We start from the raw sequence: 23,449 nt of genomic DNA on the forward strand, positions 1-23,449 counted from the left end.
GTCGTTTCAGAACCATTTTATACAAAGTCACAGTGTCAGAACTCGTAGAAAATAGGGAGGAGGGATGAGGAGGAACATCAGCTCAGGAGGTGTCCATGGTCTCACCTTCTGTGGGAAGAAGGCCTTGTGGTCACTGGCCCAGAGGTCTGGGCTGGAGCTCCCCAGGCCAGGCTCCCTCCCATCTTTCCAGTTAGGCAACCCTGGGGCCTGTGGTGGTGGGGGGGGTGGGGGTCACTCACTGAGCTCATTAAAGAGGAAGGCATCCTGGTACTCTTTCATGTACTGCGTGGAGCGCGACTCGTCCAGAAAGAGGGAGTAGACCCGCTTGATGTCATCTACCTGCACCTCTGTGCCCTAAAGGGAAACGGCGAGACCTCAGTGAGGCCCACCGTGGGAGGAGTGTCAGGGTCGGGACTCCAGGGCTACACTGCTTGGGTTCAAATCCCGCCTGACCACCACCTGGCTGAGGGCCCAATCTCTCCATTCCTCAGTTTCTTCCTCTGTAAAGTGGACTTAACAGTACCAACTTGCAGTCAGCCGATTTTTACTGAGCACGTACTGTGTCAGGCCAGGAGACACAGAAATAAACCCAAGAGACCAAAGTTCCCTGACTCTGAAGACGTATGTTGCAGGACTAAATGCAACAACCAGCTCAAAGCCCTTGGAGCTGTGGGTCACTTACTCGACCTGTCCCCAAGGGCTCACTCAGGCACGGACCTTGCGTTTCCGGCACACCAGGCTGGCGGCTGTGATGAGCTGGATGGCGTAGCGCAGTGAGGTCTCCAGCCCGATGCGGGTTAGCACCGTGTAGGCGTCCTCACTCATCTCCACGTCCTCCTCCTCGCACCTGCAGACAGGTGGGGGCGGGTGCCTCAGACAAGGTCAGGCCTGACTACAGCAAGCCCTGGCCCTATCCCTGGGCTTCCTGGGGACCATGTGGAGTCTGTGTCTTCAGAACTGCAGAATGCTGAGCAAGAAGGGCCACTGAGGCACAAGCAGGGCCTCCTGATTCTCCCCCACATATGCCTCCCCTCCATGTCAGTCATCAGTACCTCCTCCCCTCCCACACAATGGCCCCATCCTGTATCTGAGGCCACTGCCTGGAGGCCTGATTCTACCCCTTGCAGGCCCAGAGGCTTTGGGCCAGTCATTATCCCCCCCCCCAATCTCAATGTCCCTATTTGTAAATCAGAGTGGACACCAGCCCCGTGTCTCCGGCCCACGTCTGGCCCTGCCCGCACCGGATGCGGAGGATCTGCTTCGTGTCCTTCTCACTGTAGGGCGAGGTGGAGACAATGAGCAGTCGGTCCAGCAGGTCAATGGGGATGCCATGGGGGCTCTGGTAGCTGGTACCCCGGATCCTGAGGAGGAGGGGGAGGAAGGGCTGTCTGGGTGATGCTCCCAGAACCTGGCTCTCCATTCCTTCTACTGCGAATCCTCCCACCCACCCTTGCCATCACTGCCCACTCACTGGGCCAAATACCACTTAACCTTCAGCTCACAGCTGGTGTCAGTGCCTGATTGCGCAGCCGAGCCTGTCTGCGTCAATCTCACTGAGGGCCCAGCTGGTTTTAGCTGCATACCCACGTCTGGGATTACTGGATCAAGGTCCCACTTCCCTGCTGCACTTGGCCCAGCACAGGGCCTGGCACATGCAGGTGCTAGGAAATACAGGTGATCCTTATTAATGGTGGGAGTAACATTCTTAAAATGGGGAAAAACGCTCAATCTGCAAACACTGAACCACTGCTCCTAGGGAAATACACAATTGGTTAGGTTCTTGTGAGCCTCTGATCACAATATATATATATATATATATATATATATATATATATATATATATGTAAAATTTTAGACAGAGAGGAAGAGGGGGAGAGAGGGAGAAAGGAGAGAAACATTGATTTGTTGTTCCACTTATTTATGCATTCATTGGTTGATTCTTTTTGTGTGTGTGTGACAGAGACAGAGAGCAGAGAGGAACATATAGGAACAGACAAACAGGAAGGGAGAGAGATGAGAAGCATCAATTCTTCACTGCAACACCTTAGTTGTTCATTGATTGCTTCCTCATATGTGCCTCAACTGGGGGGCTACATTAGAGCGAGTGACCCCTTACTCAAGCCAGACACCTTGGGTTTCAAGCCAGTGACCATGGGGTCATGGCTATGATCTCATGCTCAAACCAGTAACCCCACGCTCAAGCAAGTGACCTCGGGTTTTGAACCTGGGTCCTCTACATCCCAATCTGATGCTCTATTCACTGCACCACCACCTGGTCAGGCTCATTGCTTGATTCTTATTTGTGCCTTGCCCGGGGATTGAACCCACAACATTGGCATATCAGGACAATGCTCTAACCAGCTGAACTACCTGGCCAGGGCTGGTCAAAATATTTTTTGTCAACCAACCAAAATATCATTACCTGGTTTTATAAGCTTCTGTTTAAATAATTTTTAAAATATTTATTTTATTGATTTTTTTTTATAATTTTTTTTTTATATTTTACTGATTTTTAGAGAGAGGAAGGGAGAGAGCAGGAGAGAGACAGAAACATCTGTGCCTGTATGTGCCCTGACTGGGGATTGAACCAGTAACCTCTGTGCTTGGGGACAATTCTCTAACTAACCGAGCTACCCGGCTAAGGCTATATGCTTCTGTTTCAAGGCAACTTACTTAAAATATACTATTGACTCATTCCCACTGAACTCACAGTCAACTTGGGCCTGAATGAAGCTCATCTAACAGATGCCTTTTCTCTGTCATATACCCCAACCTTCTTGGCCTTAGAGACAAAGGATAGGTGAAGACCATTTTAAACAGTAAAATTACCAACAAGAAGCACTGAATGTGACAAACACGGCACTAAATAGATCATGGAAAGGACACTCGTTTACAGCAACCGAACTAAAACCAGAAGGCAGAGCATCGCTTTATCTGCACTTAGTGTGGAGTGGAGCGTCTGCATCATGTGGCTCAACTTTTCTGTCACTCTGCACATGTCTGCAAATGACCAAGTGTCACAAACACTGATTTGGAGGCTACAGATTTGGAGAGTAAGTAGGTTCACAGATACAGAATCTGCCAGTAGCTAGGGTGACTGGCTCTCTGGCCTCTCACAGAAGGTGCCAAGTGCCCATCCTCATGGCCTGAGCTGCAGCCTCTACAAACACTCTCAGCTGGTCTCTCCCTGTCCTCAGTCTTTTGGAGATCAATTTTCTTTTCTTTTTTTTAGTGAAAGAGACAGACAGGGACAGATAGACAGGAAGGGAGAGAGATGAGAAGCACCAACTTGTAGTTGCAGCACCTTAATTCTTCTTTTTTTTTATTTATTCATTTTAGAGAGGAGAGGGAGAGACAGAGAGAGAGGAGAGACAGAGAGAGAGAGAAAGGGGGTAGGAGCTGGAAGCATCAACTCCCACATGTGCCTTGACCAGGCAAGCCCAGGGTTTCGAACTGGCGACCTCAGCATCCAGGTCGATGCTTTATCCACTGCGCCACCACAGGTCAGGCCCCTTAATTCTTCATTGATTGTGATTGCTTTCTCATAGGTGCCCTGACTGGGGGGCTCCAGCTAAGCCAGTGACCCCTTGCTCAAGCGAGCGACCTTGGAGCTCAAGCTAGTGAGCCCATGCTCAAGCTGGTGAGCTTACACTCAAGCCAGCAACCTCAGGGTTTTGAACCTGGGTCCTCAGCATCCCAAGCTCACATGCGCCACCGCCTGGTCAGGCTGGAAATCAATTTCCTACATTTGACCCTGAGCAAGTCACCAGGCCTTGCTGTCATTGGTAAAATGGGGCTGAGAAGATATCTATGTCCCAAGCTTCTTTTGAGGTTCCGAACAGTTTACCCTGGAACAATGCCGAGTGCAGAGCCAGGGAAAACTGCCATTGCTCTGGTGGCCATGCCCCTTTCTTCCCTGTACTGATAACCAGCCCCACCAGCCAGTTTCCGCGGGCACATGGCTGCAGCATTGGGAATGACAGTCCTCTGCCTCTGTGCCACTGAACACAGACAAGTACCCCAGCAGTGCAGGAAAAGGTCTCTGTGGGAGCGCTGGGTGCAGCCTCAGGGCCCCAGCCAACTGGGGGCTATGGGCTCCCCACTTCCTTCTCCCTCCCTCTGGGCCAAACGTAGATGAGGTGAGGAAGAGAGCCAGATGGGGGGACCTCAGAGCATGGGGTGCTGGCAACACCTAAGGACAGAGGTTCCCAAGCTTCATCACAGCCCAAGGCCCTGCATTTCTCAGGAATTTTTCCAGAGTATCTTCAGGCTAGAGGAAACACTAAGTTCCATTTATTTATTTATTTATTTATTTATTTATTTATTTATTCATTCATTCATTCATTCATTCATTTACAAAGACAGAGAGAGAGTCAGAGAGAGGGATAGACAGGGACAGACAGACAGGAATGGAGAGAGATGAGAAGCATCAATCATTAGTTTTTCAGTGTGCATTGCGACACTAGTTGTTCATTGATTGCTTTCTCATATGTGCCTTGACTGTGGGCCTTCAGCAGACTGAGTAACCCCTTGCTCGAGCCAGCAACCTTGGGTCCAAGCTGGTGAGCTTTGCTCAAACCAGATGAGCCCGCACTCAAGCTGGTGACCTCGGGGTCTAGAACCTGGGTCTTCGGCATCCCAGTCCGAGGCTCTATCTACTGCGCCACCGCCTGGTCAGGCAAGTTCCATTTATTTTAAGTAGTTAGATCTGACTGACTTAACTGTAGTGGATGATGCAGCATCCAACACGTTTTGGTATGTATTGTTCAAAAACTTAAATTTTCCTGGCTGGATAGCTTGGTTGGTTAGAGCATCATTCCAATATGCAGAGGTTGCAGGTTCGATTCCTGCTCAGGGCACATATAGGAACAGATGGATGTTTCTGTCTTTCTCCCTGCCTCTCTTTCCAAAATCAATAAAAATTAAGAACTAAAGCCAATAAATTTAAAAAACAACAAAAACATAAACTGTCTCACAGAATCCTTTTTTTAAAATTCATTTTAGAGAGTCAGAGGGGGCTGGTGGAAAGAGAGAAGAGCAGGGCGGAGGAGAAGGAAGCATCAACTCATGTATGTGTCTTGACCAGGCAAGCCTGAGGTTTCGAACTGGCGACCTCAGCATTCCATGTTTTGTTTTGCTTTTTGCAAGAGATAGAGATAGAGAGACAGGACGGGAGAGGGATGAGAATCATCAACTCATAAGCTAAGTCACTTAAGTTATTTATTGATTGCTTCTCATACGTGCCTTTGGGAGGCTCAGGTTGAGCCAGGGACCCCTTGGAGAAAGAGACCTTGGGTTCAAGCCAACAACCTCGGCCTCATGTCAACAATCCTGTGCTCAAACCAGCAGGTCTGTGCTCAAGCCGGATGTGCCCGCGCTCAAGCTGGCTACCTCAGGCTTTCAAACTTGGAACCTCTGCTTCCCAGGTCGACACTCTATCTACTGCACCACCATGTCAGGCTGTCCCACAGAATTCTTGTGCTTTATGCAGTATCCTGGGGTGCCTTGGCACAGTTTGAGAAACTATACCTTAAGGGATACAAGAACATGACAGAAAATACAGTCCCTGGGCTTCCTTGTGGAGCAGAGCTGCCTACCCACCCTGACAACCTGCCTATCTTGTTTAAGATAAAAGTACACCTTCTTTCCTGGGCCATGCAACAGGTGGGTAGACTGTTTGTTACGGCAGCTAAGCCCACAACCTTCCTAAAAAGCTGCTCTATAAACATACCTTGCTTGCCCTGTGGCTATACCTGCTGCCCAGGGCATTCCGTTTCCCCATAGGCCTTTGAGGGGCCAGCAGCCAGCTCACCTGGTGATGCCACGATTGGTGGCCATGATGAGGACAGGCGCCATATCACTCTCCAGGGCCCGGTTGAGGAAGGAGAAGCTCTCAATGTCCAGCATGTGGACCTCGTCAATGAACAGCACCTGGGAGCCATTGGGGTGGGTGTCAAATCCACCACTCTGCCCCTTCTTTGCCTACTGCCCTCACCCCATGCTGCCACGCACAGTACCCACCCCAGGGATGATCTCTGCCTTGCCCTCCTCGCGCCACTCGGCCACCTTGGCATTGATCTGCTCTCGGACTTCTGACTTGATCTCCCCTGTGTCACCTGTGGGAGGCAGGAGTAGCGTGGTGGGGTGGTCAGAAAAGAGACAGGGATCTGGGGCCAGAGGTGAACAATGACAGAGGAAATTGAAGCATGAAGGACAGAAGGAAGGGAGACTAAGACCTGAGTGGCAGAGCGACAGGAGGGCAAGGTATCTGAAATGTCCCCAGAATGGAAGGAGAGAACTAGGGAGGGAGAAAGGCCAGGGCCGTGCCCCCTCAGACCACCTGAGAGAGGGGCTCCGCCACAGAGGGGGACAGACAAACCACACACTGATGGAGAACAGAAGACAGCCTAGAGGGACTGAGGAAGACTGGGGGGGGAGGGTATGAGAGAATGGTGGGGAGGGCAGGATGAGCTGGACCAGTTCATCACCTGAGAAGAGGGCCAGGAATCCCTGTGTGCGGGAGTTGATGACGTCGATCTCATGCAGGGACACAGTGTGGACCACTTCCTTGCGTTTCTGGAGCTCCCCGTCTGGGCACTGCACGAACTTGGTCTATGAGGCAGGGGGTTGGTGGAGATAAGAGCAGATAACATGAAGGGGGGCCCACAGGGGCTCTGTCTGGGAACGGAGCTGGGAATCCAGATGGAGGCAACCTGGAAAGCCCAAGCCTAGAAGGCAGTCAAGACTAGGAACTCAAGAGCACTGGAGATACAGGGGTTCCTGGGGACCTTGGAGACCATGAGCACAGCGCCAAGCTGAGGGCGCTTGCTGTCTTCGAGTACATAGGGAAGGACTAGAAATACTAGGGATGTGGGGCTGGTGACAAGGGGGTCCAGGGAGACACCCTGGTGCCTGGAATGCAGGGTCCCCAGAGCCCCAGTGCACCTGGGAGCCCATGGCATCATAGTCTCGAGCACGTGTGAAGGAGCGGCCCAGCTTGGAGATCTTGCCTGTGGCCTTGTCAATGGTGATCACGTCCCTGTAGGGGAAGGAGGGTGGGAGTGAGGACAGGAAGGCACCGAGCTCCACCACCCTGGGAGTCTGGTGCAGCCCCGCCCCTGCTCACCCAGCCTGGACCTTGTCCTTGGTCAGGGACTCTATCATCTTGGTGCCTAGGTCATATATGGTCTCCATCTCCGTGGTCTTGAGGGTCAGCTTGCCCACCTTGGAGCCCTGAGAGGGGCGACATGACAGGCTGGGGCTCAGACAATGTCTCCCTAATACAGCTTCCCAACAGGCATTGGGCCTGACCAGGCGGTGGCACAACGGATAGAGCATTGGCCTGGGACACTGAGGACCCAGGTTTGAAACCCTGAGGTTGCTAGCTTGAGCGTGGGATCACAGACATTGCCCCATGGTCACTGGCTTGGCTGGAGCCCCTTGGTCAAGGCACATATGGAGAGGCAGTCAATGAACAACTAAGGTGCTGCAACTATGAGTTGATGCTTCTCATCTCTCTCCCTTCCTGCCTGTCTATCCCTCTCTTTCTCTCTAAAAACAAAACAAACAAAACAAACAGGCATTGGGAGGTGATGGGTGCATTCATTACCAAGACCGTGGTGACGGCTTTATGATCACACACGTGTCAAAACTTAATATCCTAAAATTTTCAATGTGAGTTTATGGTATGCCAGTTGTACCTCAACAAAGCTATTATGAAAAAATCCAGTAAACAAAAAAAACCCTAAAAGATAACATCTATAAAAAAAAACACAAGCCTATGGTCCCACAAAATGGCCAAGGGGGTCACACTAAGATAGCATTCCTTTATACCCAAGTAAATAGTGTTTTGTTTTGTTTTTTGTCAATCGCAAACCTAGAAAACAGAGGTAGGCTGAACACAGCCAAGGAAACAAAAACTCACAAGGTGAGGCCAGCGCTCGCTTGGCTTTTCCCAGCACATCCAGCTACCTCTCGTTTCTCCAATTGTTTCTGCAGTGGGCTGCCCGCTCTGTGGGGACAGGCAGGCAGCAGGACAAAGGGACTGGGGAAGGGGATGGGAATTTATTTCTTTATTATGGTTTTGACTTGTTAATTTTTTTATTGATTGATTTTAGCAAGAAAGGCAGGGAGAGAGAGACGGGGACATCAATCTGTTCCTGTATGTGCCCTGACTGGGGATCAAACCAGCAACCTCTGTGTTCCGGACAATGCTCTAACCCAGGCATGGCCAACATGAATCCAGCCCGCGGATCCAGCCCACGTAATGAGTTTATGCGGCCCGTGATTAAATTTTTAATATTCTCTGCGACTTTAAAATCTCAGCTACTCAGGGCCCTGGCCAGTTGGCTCAGCGGTAGAGTGTCGGCCTGGCATGCGGGTGACCCGGGTTCGATTTCCAGGGCACATAGGAGAAGCGCTCATTTGCGTCTCCACCTCCCCCTCCTTCCTCTCTGTCTCTCTCTTCCCCTCCCGCAGCCAAGGCTCCATTGGAGCAAAGATGGCCTGGGCGCTGGGGATGGCTCCTTGGCCTCTGTCCCAGGCGCTAGCGTGGCTCTGGTCACAGCAGAGTGATGCCCCGGAGGGGCAGAACATCGCCCGCTGGTGGGCAGAGCGTCGCCCCTGGTGGGCGTGCTGGGTGGATCCCGGTCGGGCGCATGCGGGAGTCTGTCTGACTGTCTCTCCCCGTTTCCAGCTTCAGAAAAGAAAAAAAAAAAAAATCTCAGCTACTCAGAAGCAGAAGCGTCTTTGATTATTGGAAATCAAGATATTTAAGAAGATAGTGATACGCGGAAAAGAATTCCACATGTGACTAACCTAGGGTTAACTTACAATAATTGGTCAAATGGATTCGCGATACTTCTTTATTTTTTTTTTAAATTCCATTATAAAGATTTACGGCCTGGCCGGTTGGCTCAGTGGTAGAGCGTTGGCCTGGCGTGCGGGGTACCCGGGTTCAATTCCCGGCCAGGGCACATAGGAGAAGCGCCCATTTGCTTCTCCACCCCCCTCCTCCTTCCTCTCTGTCTCCCTGGTGGGCGTGCCGGGTGGATCCTGGTCGGGCGCATGCGGGAGTCTGTCTGTCTCTCCCCATTTCCAGCTTCAGAAAAAATACAAAAAAAACAAAAAAACAAAAAAAAAGATTTACAACTTTTGTACTCTTCTGTACTCGATATGAACTGTTTGACATATAGCGGCAATGTGAAACCCACATTCTTTTAGGCGGAGTTTGCCAGTGCGCACCCAAAGTCAAACAATTCGTTATTTTTGTGGTCAAGTGTGCTGAATCAAGTGGCATTGTAGCATAGACAATAGCTGCAGTTGATAACTGAAAACGAGTCCAGGCTGTTTGTAAAACGAAATAATTGTTTTATTTGCGATATAACCCCTTCAAGCTCATTCTATTAATTAAATATTGTTTTGATTGATTGCGATAGTTTGGATATTTATATGGTATATAATTCATTTTTATTTAAAAAAATATTTTTTGTGGCAGAGTCAGAGAGAGAAACAGATAGGGACAGACAGGAAGGGAGAGATATGAGAAACATCAATTTTTCGTTGCAGCTCCTTAGTTGTTCATTAATTGATTTCTCATATATGCCTTGACCTTGACCAGGGGGTTACAGCAGACCGAGTGACCCCTTGCTGGAGCCAGCGACCTTGAGCTCAAGCTGGTGAGCTTTGCTCAAACCAGATGAGCTCGCACTCAAGCTGGCGACCTCAGGGTCTCGAACCTGGGTCCTCTGCGTCCCAATCTGAAGTTCTATCCACTGCGCCTCCACCTACTCAGGCTAAAATATATATTTTTTTTTCATTTTTTTTTTTTTTCATTTTTCTGAAGCTGGAAACAGGGAAGAGACAGTCAGACAGACTCCCGCATGCGCCCGACCGGGATCCACCCGGCACGCCCACCAGGGGCGACGCTCTGCCCACCAAGGGGCGATGCTCTGCCCATTCAAGGCGTCGTCATGTTGCGACCAGAGCCACTCCAGCGCCTGGGGCAGAGGCCACAGAGCCATCCCCAGCGCCCGGGCCATCCCTGCTCCAATGGAGCCTTGGCTGCGGGAGGGGAAGAGAGAGACGGAGAGGGAAAGCGGGGCGGAGGGGTGGAGAAGCAAATGGGCGCTTCTCCTGTGTGCCCTGGCCGGGAATCGAACCCGGGTCCTCCGCACGCTAGGCTGACGCTCTACTGCTGAGCCAACCGGCCAGGGCTAAAATATATTTTTATTAAGATAATATTGTATATTAAAATTTTTTTCACTTACATTTATTCATAAACAAATTACATAATAAAAAAATTTTGTTTACTTAAATCATTTTTGTATTCAACATTTTTTAATTTTAATATTTCGTCCGATCCATGAAAAAAGCCTACTTTCTAACCTGGCCCAGGGGTAAAAACTGTTGGCCTTGCCTGTACCAATCAACCTATCCAACCAGGGCTATTTTTAATTTTTAAAGATATTATTTATTGATTTTACAGGGAGGTGGCAGGGAATGAGAAGTAGTTGCTTCACTCTAGCTGTTCACTGGATGCTTGTTTTATATGTCTTGGACCAGCAAGTTCAGTTTTCCGGGTTGGTGCTCTATCCACTGCACCATCCCAGGCCAGGCTAGGATTTTTTATTTTCTTTTTAATTTTTAATTTAATTTTATTTTTAGCAAGGGAGACAGACTGGACAGGAGAGAGATGAGAAGCACCAACTCATAGTTGCAGCATTTTAGTTGTTCACTGATTGCTTCTCACATGTGCCTTGATTGGGGGGGCTCCAGCCGAGCCAGTGACCCCTCGCTCAAGCCTATAACCTTGGGCTTTTGAACCTGGGTCCTCAGCATTCCAGGCTGATGCTCTATCCACTGTGCCACTGCCTGGTCAGGTGGATTTTGTATTTTTAAAGGGAAGATGTATCCAAAAATAGAAACTGACAGATAAATTGTTAGGTAAAAAAAAAGAGATGAAACAGAAACCAGATTATGAAGAAAAAAACTTAAGAGACATGAAATTTTGAAAATGGACAGTGTGAGCTATAGTGTATAAGAATGCAGTTGGGCCTGACCAGTGATGGCGCAGTGGATAAAGCGTCGACCTGGAAATGCTGAGGTCGCCGGTTCGAAACCCTGGGCTTGCCTGGTCAAGGCACATATGGGAGTTGATGCTTCCAGCTCCTCCCCCTTCTCTCTCTCTGTCTCTCCTCTCTCTCTCCCTCTCTCCCTCTCCTCTCTAAAAAAAAAAAAAAAAAAAATGAATAAATAAAAGATTTTGCCTGACCTGTGGTGGCGCAGTGGATAAAGCGTCGACCTGGAAATGCTGAGGTCGCCGGTTCGAAACCCTGGGCTTGCCTGGTCAAGGCACATATGGGAGTTGATGCTTCCAGCTCCTCCCCCCTTCTCTCTCTCTCCCTCTCTGTCTCTCCCTCTCCCTTTCTCTCTCCTCTCTAAAATGAATAAAAAAAAAAAAAGAAAAAAAAAAAAGAATGCAGTTGGGCAACAAAACTGACAAAACACAAAGATATGATAGTGAGTGAGGGTGGCAGCTTCTGTGGGGGAGATCTGGAGGGGAGTTGTAGAAAGAGGAAGGAGGAAGGAGGAAGGAGGAAGGGGCTTGGGACAAGAAAAGTTCTAGCTTTTGATCTTGATGATGGTTATGAGGGTTACATTTGCTTTATATATTAGACTACATATTTTACTTGTTTCTTTCCTTTTTTTTTCTAAATCTTTTTTTAAAATTTTTAAAAATTTTTATTTATTCATTTTAGAGAGGAGAGAGAGAGAGAGAGAGAGAGGAGAGAGAGATAGGGGGAGGAGCTGGAAGCATTAACAAGCATCAACTCCCATATGTGCCTTGACCAGGCAAGCCCAGGGTTTCGAACCAGCGACCTCAGCACTTCCAAGTCGACGCTTTATCCACTGCACCACCACAGGTCAGGCTTTCCTTCTTTTTTTTAACAGAGACAGAGTCAGAGAGAGGGACAGACAGACAGGGAGAGAGATGAGAAGCATCAATTCTTCACTGCAGCTCCTTAGTTGTTCATTGATTGCTTTCTCACATGTTCCTTGACTGGGGGGGGGGGGCTACAGCACAGCGAGTAACCCTTTGCTCAAGCCAGCAACATTTGGGCTCAAGCCAGTGACCATGGAGACATGTCTATGATCTCACACTCTAGCCAGAGACCCCAAGCTCAAGCTGGTGACATGGGCATTTTGAACTTGGGTCCTCCCCGTCCCAGTCCGACACTCTATCCACTGTGCCACCACCTGGTCAGGCATTTTACATGTTTCTTTGCATCTGTTTTATTTTACAACAAAAAGGTAAAAAAAAAACACCCAACAAATTGTAGCTTAAAAATATAAAAAGAGCCTGACCAGGTGGTGGTGCAGTGGATAAAACATTGACCTTGAGTCTGTGGTTGCTGGTTTAAAACCCCAGACTTCCTCATTCAAGGCACATACAGGAAGCAACTACTACAAGTTGATGCTTCCTGCTTCTACCTCCCTTTCTACCTTCCTTTCTCTAAAATCAATAAATAAAATCTTAAAAAAGAGAGAGTCTCCCACCATCAATCAAGCTGGCTGGGAAGTGCCTTTTAGTACCGAGCTGTGTAAATTCCATGTAGCAGGTGTGTGGAATTCACTGTGAGAAACTTGCAGATCTTTTCTTATTCCCCCACTTGGTTTTTTTTTTGTATTTTGAGGCAGTCAGACATACTCCCGCATGCACCTGACCGGGATCCAGCCGGCATGCCCACCAGGGGGCGATGCTCTGCCCATCTGGAGTGTTGCTCTGCTGCAACCAGAGCCATTCTAGCACCTGAGGCAGAGGCCATAGAGCCACCCCCAGCGCCTGGACCAACTTTGCTCCAATGGAGCCTTAGCTGCAGGAGGGGAAGAGAGAGACAGAGAGGAAGGAGAGGGGGAGGGGTGGAGAAGCAGATGGGTGCCTCTTCTGTGTGCCCTGGCTGGGAATCGAACCCGGGACTCCTGCACGCCAGGCCAACGCTCTACCACTGAGCCAACCAGCCAGGGCCTCCCCCATTTGGTTTTAACTGCTCTCAGTGTCCCTCACAAATTAATGACTGTTGTCAGCTCAAATGAGCCCGTCCTGTAGGCACACAGAGGCGCCAATCTGTGGCTCGGACATTGCATGGGATTCTGAGCTCAGTGCAAACTTAACATCCCGCCCGCCAGCCCGGAGGTGGCTCAGACTCTGGAGCAGACTCACCGTCCCTGTGGCCGGCCGATCGATCTGGATCTCCACCACCTCCCCTTCGATGATCTCGGTCTCTTCCCTAGCCAGAGAGCATATCTGAAGAGAGCATCCAATACTTGGGCCCTTGGAAATTGTTAACTCCCCTGGACACAGGACAGACTGGCCAAGACAAGGGTTGTCCCGAAGCTGCTGGGAGCTGCCCCATCCCCCAAACTGGGCCCTGTGCTTACTTGATGCGAACACCGATGGACCTCCGGAAGGCCTGCGTCAGCGCCTCTGTCTTGCTCATCTCCAGGGAGAAGATCTCACTGCCGGCGATGGCTGTGAACGGGGTGTCAAGGCCCAGGGCCTGTGCCATGCCTGTGGAGGAGGCAATCCAGGTGGGTGGGGGCAGCCCTGGCACCGGGTAACACCAGCCCTTCATGCTGCAAGGCAGACGGGGTGACTCCAAGAAAGCCAGAGACAGACGCCTTAACAGGACGCCTAGATTAGAAACCTGCACTGTCTGGAGGGTCAACTTTATGACCCTATATGGTATGAGGCCTTGGGTTGGCTGGTGACAGCAGGGCTGTGCCTCTAATGACCTCCCAGCAGCCCTTTCTGAGGGGTCTGCCCAGCTCTGAGCCAGGTCTCATAGACAGCAGTCACTGAGCCCTCCTGACCAGTGTGCAATGGGAACTTCCTGGCCCCCTTCTCAGAAGTACCACACTGCACCTGGAGACCTTGCTTCCTGTTATCTGTCTGACACTCTTAGCTCACGCAATAACTTTCCTGGGAAACCTCTCCTGACAACTGCCAGCACGACCCCCACCCAGCGGGGTCGGAGCCTCCTCTGTCCATCACAGCACACGTCAACCTGGGAGGGACTGTCCACAACCACTTCCCCCAGACAAGAAGCTGCTTAGAGTCAGGGCTTGGGTCTCACTCATCTCTGTGTCCCCAGTGTCTGGTCCGAGGCCTGGCACACCTGGGTCCTTAACGAGTGCTGCTTCATCTTAACTGAAATGCTGGTAGTTACCGGGATTCTCACTGCCAGGCCTCTCGGTCTGAGCACAAATGTGGGAGAGAGTGGGAAGAGAAGAGGGTTAAGGAAGGGTCAATGAGGAAGAGATGCCTGAGAAGGGTTTAGGTAGGAGGAGGAAGAGGAGTTCAACAAGGAGGATGAGGGGCAGTTATGAGTGAAAAAATCTTAACTCACTAGCGGATTGCAAAAAAGACCACTGGCTGGCTATTCAATGCCAACTTCTTCTTCCTTTATTCCAGAACCCCCATTTTATAAGGTGGCAATGGTCCGAATCAAAATATAAAAACATTTTTTTTTTTGTATTTTTCCGAAGCTGGAAATGGGGAGGCAGTCAGACAGACTCCAAACTTGCGCCCGACTGGGATCCACCCGGCATGCCCACCAGGGGGCGATGCTCTGCCCATCTTGGGGCATCGCTCTGCCGCAATCAGAGCCATTCTAGCACCTGAGGCAGAGGCCACAGAGCCATCCTCAGAGCCCGGACAAACTCTGCTCCAGTGGAGCTTTGGCTCCGGGAGGGGAAGAGAGAGACAGAGAGGAAGGAGAGGGGGAGGGGTGGAGAAGCAGATGGGCGCTTCTCCTGTGTGCCCTGGCCAGGAATCGAACCCGGGACTCCTGCACGCCAGGCCAACGCTCTACCGCTGAGCCAACTGGCCAGGGCTAAAAACATATTTTAATGTTTCATTCTTCCTTGCAGCAGAGTGTGACCATATGATTAAGTTTTAGTCAATAAAATATGAGCAATCCTGCCTGACCAGGCGATGGCCCAGTGGATGGAGTGTCGGACTAGGATGCGAAGAACCCAGGCTTGAGACCCCGAGGTCGCTAGCTTGAGCACAGGCTCATCTGGTTTGAGCAAAAGCTCACCAGCTTGGACCCAAAGTTACTAGCTCGAGCAAGGGGTCACTCAGTCTGCTGTAGCACCCCCCCCCCCCGTCAAGGCACATATGAGAAATCAATCGATGAATAACTAAGGTGTCGCAACTAATGATTGATGATTCTCATCTCTCTCCGTTCCTGTCTCTGTCTGTCTGTCCCTGTCTACCCCTCTCTCAACTCTGTCTCTGAAAAAAAAATATATATATATATATAAAAAACAACAACAAACAAACAAAAACAAAACTCCATTCGAGGCCTGACCAGGAAGCGGAGCAGTGGATAGAGCGTCAGACTGAGACATGGAGGACCCAGGTTCGAAACCCTGAGGTCACCAGCTTGAGTGTGGACTCATCTCGTTTGAGCAAGGATCACTAACTTGAGCCCATGGTCGCTAGCTTGTAGCCCAAGGTCACTGGCTTGGCTGGAGCCCCCAGGTCTAGGCACATATGAGAAAGCAATCCATAAACAATTAAGGTGCCGCAACTATGAATTGATGCTTCTCATCTCTTTCCCTTCCTGTCTGTCTTTCCCTGTCTGTCCCTGTAGAACTATAGCCAGCTCTTGCTAAAAAAAAAAAAAAAAAAAATTAGCAAAAATGCATAGGACTACAAAGACAAGTACTTAAGGGAGCTACATCTAGGAGGTAGAACTTCACTGCAACTCCTCTTTCTTCCTCCTGCTACATAGAGTATGGGTTGGAAGGCTGGAGCTCAAGCAACTCTCCTGGAACATGAAGTGACGCCCACAGAGACAAATGCAGAAAATGTTGAGACAGGAAGGTGGAAGACTTCATGGAACTGCTTAAACAGCCCTAAGTGGCCTATGTTCAGATTCTTCTATGTGAGAGAATGAACTCTGTGTGGTTAAGCCACAGCCATTTTTAGTTAAATGTGGTTGGACCTGGTTCTAACTTACATGGGAGAGATTATGTGGCAGTGACCAAGAGAGCTCCTGTCCCAAGAGGTCTCTTACCCATGGCGATGGCTGTCTTCCCAGTGCCCGGCTGGCCGGCAATGAGGACCGCCCGGCCTGCGATCTTCCCTTCCCGGATCATCTCCAGCACCACGCCTGCTGCCCGCCGGGCCGCCAGCTGACCGACCATGCCCTGGGAAGCCTACAGGGTGGGAGGCGAGAGGACACAGCAGGTGACTTCCCATTGGGCGAACCCTGCACTTCTATAGCTGCTGGCTCATGCAATGAAAGTAGATGTTGGCTAGAACATCAGGGAAAGGCCAAAAAAAGTCTTTTTACCCCAATTTTTTCAAGACCAATAAAATTATATTTGGCTGAATTTTATAAATATGTAGCTAAAGGCCTGGAAGAACAGAACAGTCCTTATACTCTCGGGGCCCTGGATACCCTCTGCCCGAGGCCTCCATGGCTCTGGCTTCCCATACCACCCTGATCGGCTCTACCTGCCGTGGCTCCAAGGCATCGTCCAGCCCCAGTCCCCGGATGTGGGAGTGAGCACCTGTGCAGAGAAAGAAACGGAAGGCAGTTACTGGCCAGCTCATAGCAGTGTGTGGCCTGAGGGGAAAGTCTTCCCCATCAAGCTCTGGTTTCCTCCTTGGTCAAACAGGGGCCCAAATCCTGCCTCACTGGAAGGATGGCAGGACATGTCAAATACTCAGTAAAGGAGAGGGGCTCTTCTCAGAATACATCATAGCAGGACCCAAGTTACCGAGAGCTGGATAACCAAACAATTGGTTCAGGACCAACCAGGAAGGTTGATGATCACAATTACTTCCTGTTTATGGCCTAAGTGACCTCACAGGTTCTATTTTCATTTCCTGCAACCCCAAAAAATAGCAGTTCCACCTATTTTCACCCAGGAGCACTTCTGAGGTTCTACAACTGGTCCAGGCTTTCATCGACATGGATTCAGGAGGAGGCTCAGAAAGGTTAGGTCCCCTGCCCAAGGCCACACAGCTCCTGGGTGGTAAAGACTTGGGATTTCTTTTTTTTTTTAAAGATTTTATTTATTCATTATAGAGAGGGGGGAGAGAGAGAGAAGGGGGGAGGAGCAGAAAGCATTAACTCCCATATGTGCCTTGACCAGGCAAGCCCAGGGTTTTGAACCAGCAACCTCAGCGTTTCCAGGTTGACGCTTTATCCACTGCGCCACCACAGGTCAGGCAAGACTTGGGATTTCAATGCTTTACACTGGACCAAGGCTGGGCAAATTGCAGCCCATGGTGCAGTCACTTGTTTTTTGTAAACAAAGTTTACTATGGCCTTGGCTGGTGGCTCAGTGAATAGAGCCATCAGCCAGGTGTATGGACATGCCTGATTAGATTCCTGGTCAGAGCACACATGAGAAGTGCCCAACTGCTTCTCTTCCCCTCCCTCACTCCCTTTTCTCCCTCTTCCCCTTTCTTAGCCAGTGGCTCGAGTGGTTTGAGCATTTGCCTGGGCACTGAGAAGAGCTTGGTTGGTCCAAGGGTATCAGCCTCAGGTGCTAAAAATAGCTCCATACTCGAGCATCTGCCTTAGGAGGGGATTGTGGGTAGATCATAGTTGGGGCACATGCAGGAGTCTATCTCTCTATCTCCTCTCCTCTCACTTAAACAAACAAACAAAAAAAGCCCCAGCCAGTTGGCTCAGTGGTAGAGCATCAGCCCGGCATGTGGAATCCCAGGTTCGATTCCTGGCCAGGGCACACAGGAGAAGCGCCCATCTGCTTCTCTACCCTTTCTCCTCTCCTTCCTCTGTCTCTCTCTTCCCCTCCCACAGCCAAGGCTCCATGGGAGCAAAGTTGGCCCAGGCACTGAGGATGGCTCCATGGCCTCTGCCTCAGGTGCTAGAATGGCTCCAGTTGCAACAGAGCGACGCCCTAGATGAGCAGATCATCATCCCCCTGTGGGCATGCTGGGTGGATCTTGATTGGGCACATGCAGAAGTTTGTCTCTCTGCCTCCCTGCATCTTACTTCAGAAAAATACAAAATAAAAAAAATTAGTTTTATTGGAGCATAGCCATGCCAATTTGCTTATACATATTATCTGGGGCCACTTTCCCACTGCAACAGCAGAATTAAACATTTTCAACAGATTTACTATCTGGCCCTTTAAAATAATATTTGTCAGGCCCTATGCTAGAAGATGAGCACCCTAACAGCAGAGACTGTATGCAGCTATAGGGTGTCACTGGTGTCTGCTGGGTCCTCAGCTCCCAGCAGTACTGAGACAGCATTGGCACCTGCATGTTAAGTGCTTTACCTGACTGAAGTAGGGAAAATGAGGTACAGAGAGCAACTAGTCCCTCACTATCTGGCACAAAATTGGCACCCAGCAGTATGCTTCTGGAACCCATGCTAATAGCCACAAGCCTTTTGAGCACACCTCAGAGATATTGTGGGGTTGGTTCCAGATGGCCTCAATAAAGCGAGTCACAGTATTTTGGTCTTCCACTGCATATAAAACAATGTTCACATTATACTGTAGTTTACTAAGAGTGTACTAGTATGGCTAAAAAACACAATGTATTGGCCTGACCTGTGGTGGCGCAGTGGATAAAGCGTCGACCTGGAATGCTGAGGTTGCTGGTTTGAAACCCTGGGCTTGCCTGGTCAAGGCACATAAGGGAGTTGATACTTCCTGTTCCTCCCTCCTTCTCTCTCTCTTCCCTAAAATAAATAAATAAAATCTTTTTTTTTTTTGTGGCAGAGAGAGAGTCAGAGAGAGAGACAGATAGGGACAGACTGAAAGGGAGAGAGATGAGAAGCATAAATTCTTTGTTGTGGTTCCTTAGTTCATTGATTGATTTCTCATATGTGCTTTGACCGAGGGCCTTCTGCAGACCAAGTAACCCCTTGCTTGAGACAGCAACCTTGGGTCCAAGCTGGTGAGCTTTGCTCAAACCAGATGAGCCCTGCGCTCAAGCTGGCGACCTCGGGGTCTCAAACCTGGGTCTTCCGCATCCTAGTCCGACACTCTATCCACTGCGCCACCACCCGGTCAGGATGAATAAATAAAATCTTAAAAAAAAAACACAAAAAACAAACCAAAACCACGATATATCATACATACCTTAATTAAAAATACTTTATTGCTAAAAAATGCTAACCTTCATCTAAGCCTTCAGCAAGCCATAATCTTTATTCTGTGGAGGGCCTTACCTTTCATTTCTTTTAAAAAATGCAACATCAGGCCTAACCTGTAGTGGTGCAGTGGCTAAAGCATTGACCTGGAATGCTGAGGTTGCTAGTTTGAAACCCTGGGCTTGTCTGGTCAAGACTTATACAAGAAGTAACTACTATGAGTTGATGCTTCCTACTCCTTTTCCCCTTTCTCTCTCTTTATCCTGTCTCTAAAATCAATAATTATTAAAAAAAAATCTGCACCCTGGCCAGTTAGCTCAGTGGTAGAGAGTCGACCTAGTGTGTGGAAGTGCTGAGTTCAATTCCTGGTCAGGGCAACTATCTACTTCTCCTCCCCTTCCCTTCCTGTCTCTCTCTTCCCCTCCTACAGCCAGTAACTTGACTGATTCGAGCGCACTGGTGACAACCGCTGAGGATGACTCTGTGGAGCCTCTGCCTCAGGCTCTAAAAATAGTACAGCTACAAGCATCAGTCCAAGATGGGCAGAGCATTGGCTCCAGATGGGGGTGGCCAGGGGGATTCTGGTTGGGGCATATGAGGGAGTCTCTATCTATCCTCCTATCATTTAAATTAGAAAAAAAATGCAACATCTATAAAGCACAATAAAATGAGGTATGCCACCTCACTGGTGGTGGCACAGTGGATAGAGTGCTGACCTAGAACATTGAGGTCCCAGGCTCGAAACCCCAAGGTCACTAACTTAAGTATAGGCTCACCAGCTTGAGCATGGGATCACAGACATGACCCCAGGTCGCTTGCTTGAATCCAAAGGTCACTGGCTTGAAGCCCAAGGATGCTGGTATGGGCCCAAAGTTGCTGGCTTGATCAAGGGGTCACTGACTCAGCTTAAGACACCCCCCCATCAAGGCACGTATGACAAGCAATTAATGAACAAGTAAAGGGCTGCAACTAAGAGTTGATGCTTCTCATCTCTTTCCCTGGTTCTGTCTCTCTTGCTACTAAATAAATCAATAAATAGGTATGCCTGCCTCTGTTGGACTGAATGAATAAATCTAAACAAACGAGTGTAGTCTCCTCCTTGTAAGGAAAGCTCTTTGTGAAGGCTGCACCCTGCTGGCCCAACTACACCCCAAGTTCCTGCTTTTGGATCCACGGCTCACTGGCTGCGTGAGCTGGGACTGGCGACTGAACTGCTCAGAGTCTCGATTACCTCAGATAAAAGGGGATGAGAGCCACAACATACACCTCGTGGGGCGGCTGTGTGGATGCAACAGGATGTACAATCATGCATGCAGTGGCTACCTGCTGACAACTGCTCTGCCAGGTCCTGTGCTGGGGACACAGCTGGGAGTAAGCCACGCCCTGTCCCTGCACTCAAAGAGCTGATGCCCAAGTGTGTGTGGGGCATATGAGACATTCAGTACAGACACAAACCCAGGAAGCACTCAGCAAATATCCGCTTGTGTGACTTCCAATCTGGATGGTGGCACACCCAGGAGCCCACAGGGTAGTGAAGCCTTCAGCCTGGGATTGGGGTCGGGCACGGTGCCCCATGTAACATCTGACCCCTCAGCAGAACTCAGGATCCGCTCCCATCAGACAGGGGGATGGTGTGCAGGCTGCATGCCTCTCGGGGGTCCCAGGCAGGCCGGCTGCTCAGGGGTGCACCAGGCAAGCAGGGTCTGGTCGTGCTCCTGATCCACATTCACTCACCAATACGCTCGATTCTTGTCACATCACGGATCTCTGGGACCTTGGTGGTGGCCGTCTGGGGGTGGAGGAAGAAACATCAGAAGAGCCCTTGTTATCCCAGTTTCCACCAACTTCTCCTCTGTCCCTCCTGCCACCTCCCAGAGAAAGTCCCTCCCCCTCCTCCCCACGAGCAGGCCAACAGCCCACCCTCAGCCACTCCAATCCTCTTGGCTGTCACCAACTAATGCTGGCTGGTTGACCCCACTACACTCTGAGTCCCAGGGAGGTGAGGACTGGGTCTGTCTCATTCACACCTCCTTCCCCTAGCACATTTTGGTGTCTAGGATTTGGTAAAGGAAGTCCTCTCGGCTTCCTCCTGCCTTAATTGTAAGAAGAGTCACCAAAGCATAGCGAGCATCAAGCTGGCCTGCTGTTTTCCCAGTCCCCTTGTACCACAACACCCCGGCTATTACTAGCCTTTTGCACATGCAGGTCCTCAAGTTCAGCTGCTCTCCTTGCCCCCCTTACTGAGTTAGACCAAGCTCAGCTCATTAAAGGAGGCCCTCTGTGACCTGTGCCCTGTCAGGTTAGTTCTAGGGTCTCTGGATGTCCTGAGAAAGGAAGGGCCTCCCTTAGGTGTCTGATCGTGCTGTGTAATCTCTTTCACAGGGGAGACTGTTGGGTCAATGTTCTTGGCTCCAATGATGTGTGTCCCATGAAGGGCACAGCCCATACCTCACTTGTTCACCTCAAGACTCAATGTTTGGGGTTTGAATGAATGATGTACTAAATTGCTGAGCTCATTAAAAAGGCAGGTATTGCCTGACCAGGAGGTGGCGCAGTAGATAGAGCGTAGGACTGGGATGCGGAAGGACCCAGGTTCGAGACCCCAAGGTCGCCAGCTTGAGTGCAGACTCATCTGGTTTGAGCAAAGCTCACCAGCTTGGACCCAAGGTCACTGACACAAGCAAGGGGTTCCTCGGTCTGCTGAAGGCCCGCAGTCAAGGCACATATGAGAAAGCAATCAATGAACAACTAAGGTGTTGCAACGTGCAATGAAAAACTAATGATTGATGCTTCTCATCTCTCTCCATTCCTGTCTCTCCCTCTCTCTGACTCACTCTCTGTCTCTGTAAAAAAAATAAATAAACTGGATATAGTAAAAAGACACAGAAAAAAAAATAATAAAAAAATTAAAAAAAAAAAAAAAAGGCAGGTACTAAGGCCCCCTGTGTCCCTGGCCCTTCAATTAGAGAAGCTAGCCTGATCAGAAGGTGGCGCAGTGTATCGATAGAGCGTCGGACTGGGATGTGGAAGACCCAGGTTCAAGACCCCGAGGTTGCCAACTTGAGCGCGGGCTCATCTGGTTTGAGCAAAAAGCTCACCAGCTTGGACCAAAGGTCGCTGGCTCGAGCAAGGGGTCACTTGGTCTGCTGTAGCCCTCTGGTCAAGGCACATATGAGAAAGCAATCAATGAACAACTAAGATGTCGCAATGAAGAATTGATGTTTCTCATCTCTCTCCCTTCCTGTCTGTCTGTCCTTATCTCTGACTCTGCCACAAAAAAAAAAAAAAGAGAGAGAGAGAGAGAGAGAGAAGCTAGCCACCACCCCTTTTCATGTAGGGGAAAGAGATGAGTAAACATCACCTCGGACAATTTAAGAACCCACTGGAGCCTGCCCAGGCAGTGGCACAGTGGATAGAACGTTGGACTGGGATGCGGAGGACCCAAGTTCGAGACCCCAAGGTCACCAGCTTGAGCGTGGGCTCATCTGCTTTGAGCAAGACTCACCAGCTTGAGCCCAAGGTCGCTGGCTCACTCAGTATGCTGTGATTCCCCCGGTCAAGGCACATATGAGAAGGCAATCAATAAACAACTAAGGTGCCACAACGAAGAATTGATGCTTCTCATCTCTCTCCCTTCCTGTCTGTCCCTATCTGTCCCTCTCTCTGACTCTCTCTGTCTCTGTCACTAAATAAATAAATAAATTAAAAAAAAAAAAAAAAAAGAACCCACTGGAGCCTGACCAGGCGGTGGCACAGTGGATAGAGCATCAGACTGGGACGCAGAGGACTCAGGTTTGAAACCCCAAGGTCACTGGCTTGAGCTCGGGCTCATGTGGTTTGAGCAAGGGGTCACTCGGTCTACTGTAGCCCCCAGGTCAAGGCACATATGAGAAAGCAATCAATGAACAACTAAGGAGCTGCAACAAAGAATTGATGCTTCTCATCTCTCCCTTCCTGTCTGTCTGTTCCTATCTGTCCCTCTCTCTATCTCTGTCACAAGAAAAAAAAAAAAAAGAACCCACTGGAAATTCACATGATTGCTAATAACAGCACTATTCATAGCCAAAAGGTAAAAACAACCTAAAATATGTATCAACTGATGAAATGAGAAATAAAACATGACATAATCATATAGTGGAATATTAGTCAGCCATATAAAGGAACAAAGTTCTGAACCATGATACAACATGGGTGAACCCTGAGCCTGACCAGGTGGTGGCACAGTGGATAGGGCATCAGACTAGGACGTGGAAGACCTAGGTTCGAAATCCCGAGGTTGCCAGCTTGAGCGTGGGCTC

The 23,449-nt window shown here is 49.7% G+C and overlaps 1 protein-coding gene across 2 annotated transcripts in view; it reads right to left on the reverse strand.

Moving 5' to 3' along the window:
• The window catches only part of RUVBL2 (RuvB like AAA ATPase 2), a 27,149-nt gene continuing 3,700 nt past the window's right edge, over positions 1–23,449 (reverse strand). Inside the window, exons 3-16 of one of the 2 annotated variants that reach the window (XM_066271586.1) lie at positions 20,886–20,940; positions 16,529–16,584; positions 16,086–16,227; positions 13,441–13,570; positions 13,223–13,289; positions 7,127–7,233; positions 6,946–7,039; positions 6,489–6,612; positions 6,022–6,116; positions 5,813–5,931; positions 1,242–1,361; positions 718–847; positions 240–354; positions 1–108 (exon numbers count right to left, since the gene is read on the reverse strand). In XM_066271586.1, coding sequence (XP_066127683.1) covers positions 83–108; positions 240–354; positions 718–847; positions 1,242–1,361; positions 5,813–5,931; positions 6,022–6,116; positions 6,489–6,612; positions 6,946–7,039; positions 7,127–7,233; positions 13,223–13,289; positions 13,441–13,570; positions 16,086–16,227; positions 16,529–16,584; positions 20,886–20,940 — 1,380 coding nt within the window. In that variant the 3' untranslated portion in view covers positions 1–82. The remainder of the gene's footprint in view (positions 109–239; positions 355–717; positions 848–1,241; positions 1,362–5,812; positions 5,932–6,021; positions 6,117–6,488; positions 6,613–6,945; positions 7,040–7,126; positions 7,234–13,222; positions 13,290–13,440; positions 13,571–16,085; positions 16,228–16,528; positions 16,585–20,885; positions 20,941–23,449) is intronic. The other variant, XM_066271585.1, reaches the window with a different exon arrangement.

This window comes from Saccopteryx bilineata, chromosome 3 (assembly GCF_036850765.1).
Source record: "Saccopteryx bilineata isolate mSacBil1 chromosome 3, mSacBil1_pri_phased_curated, whole genome shotgun sequence".
Classification (NCBI taxonomy): Eukaryota; Metazoa; Chordata; class Mammalia; order Chiroptera; family Emballonuridae; genus Saccopteryx; species Saccopteryx bilineata.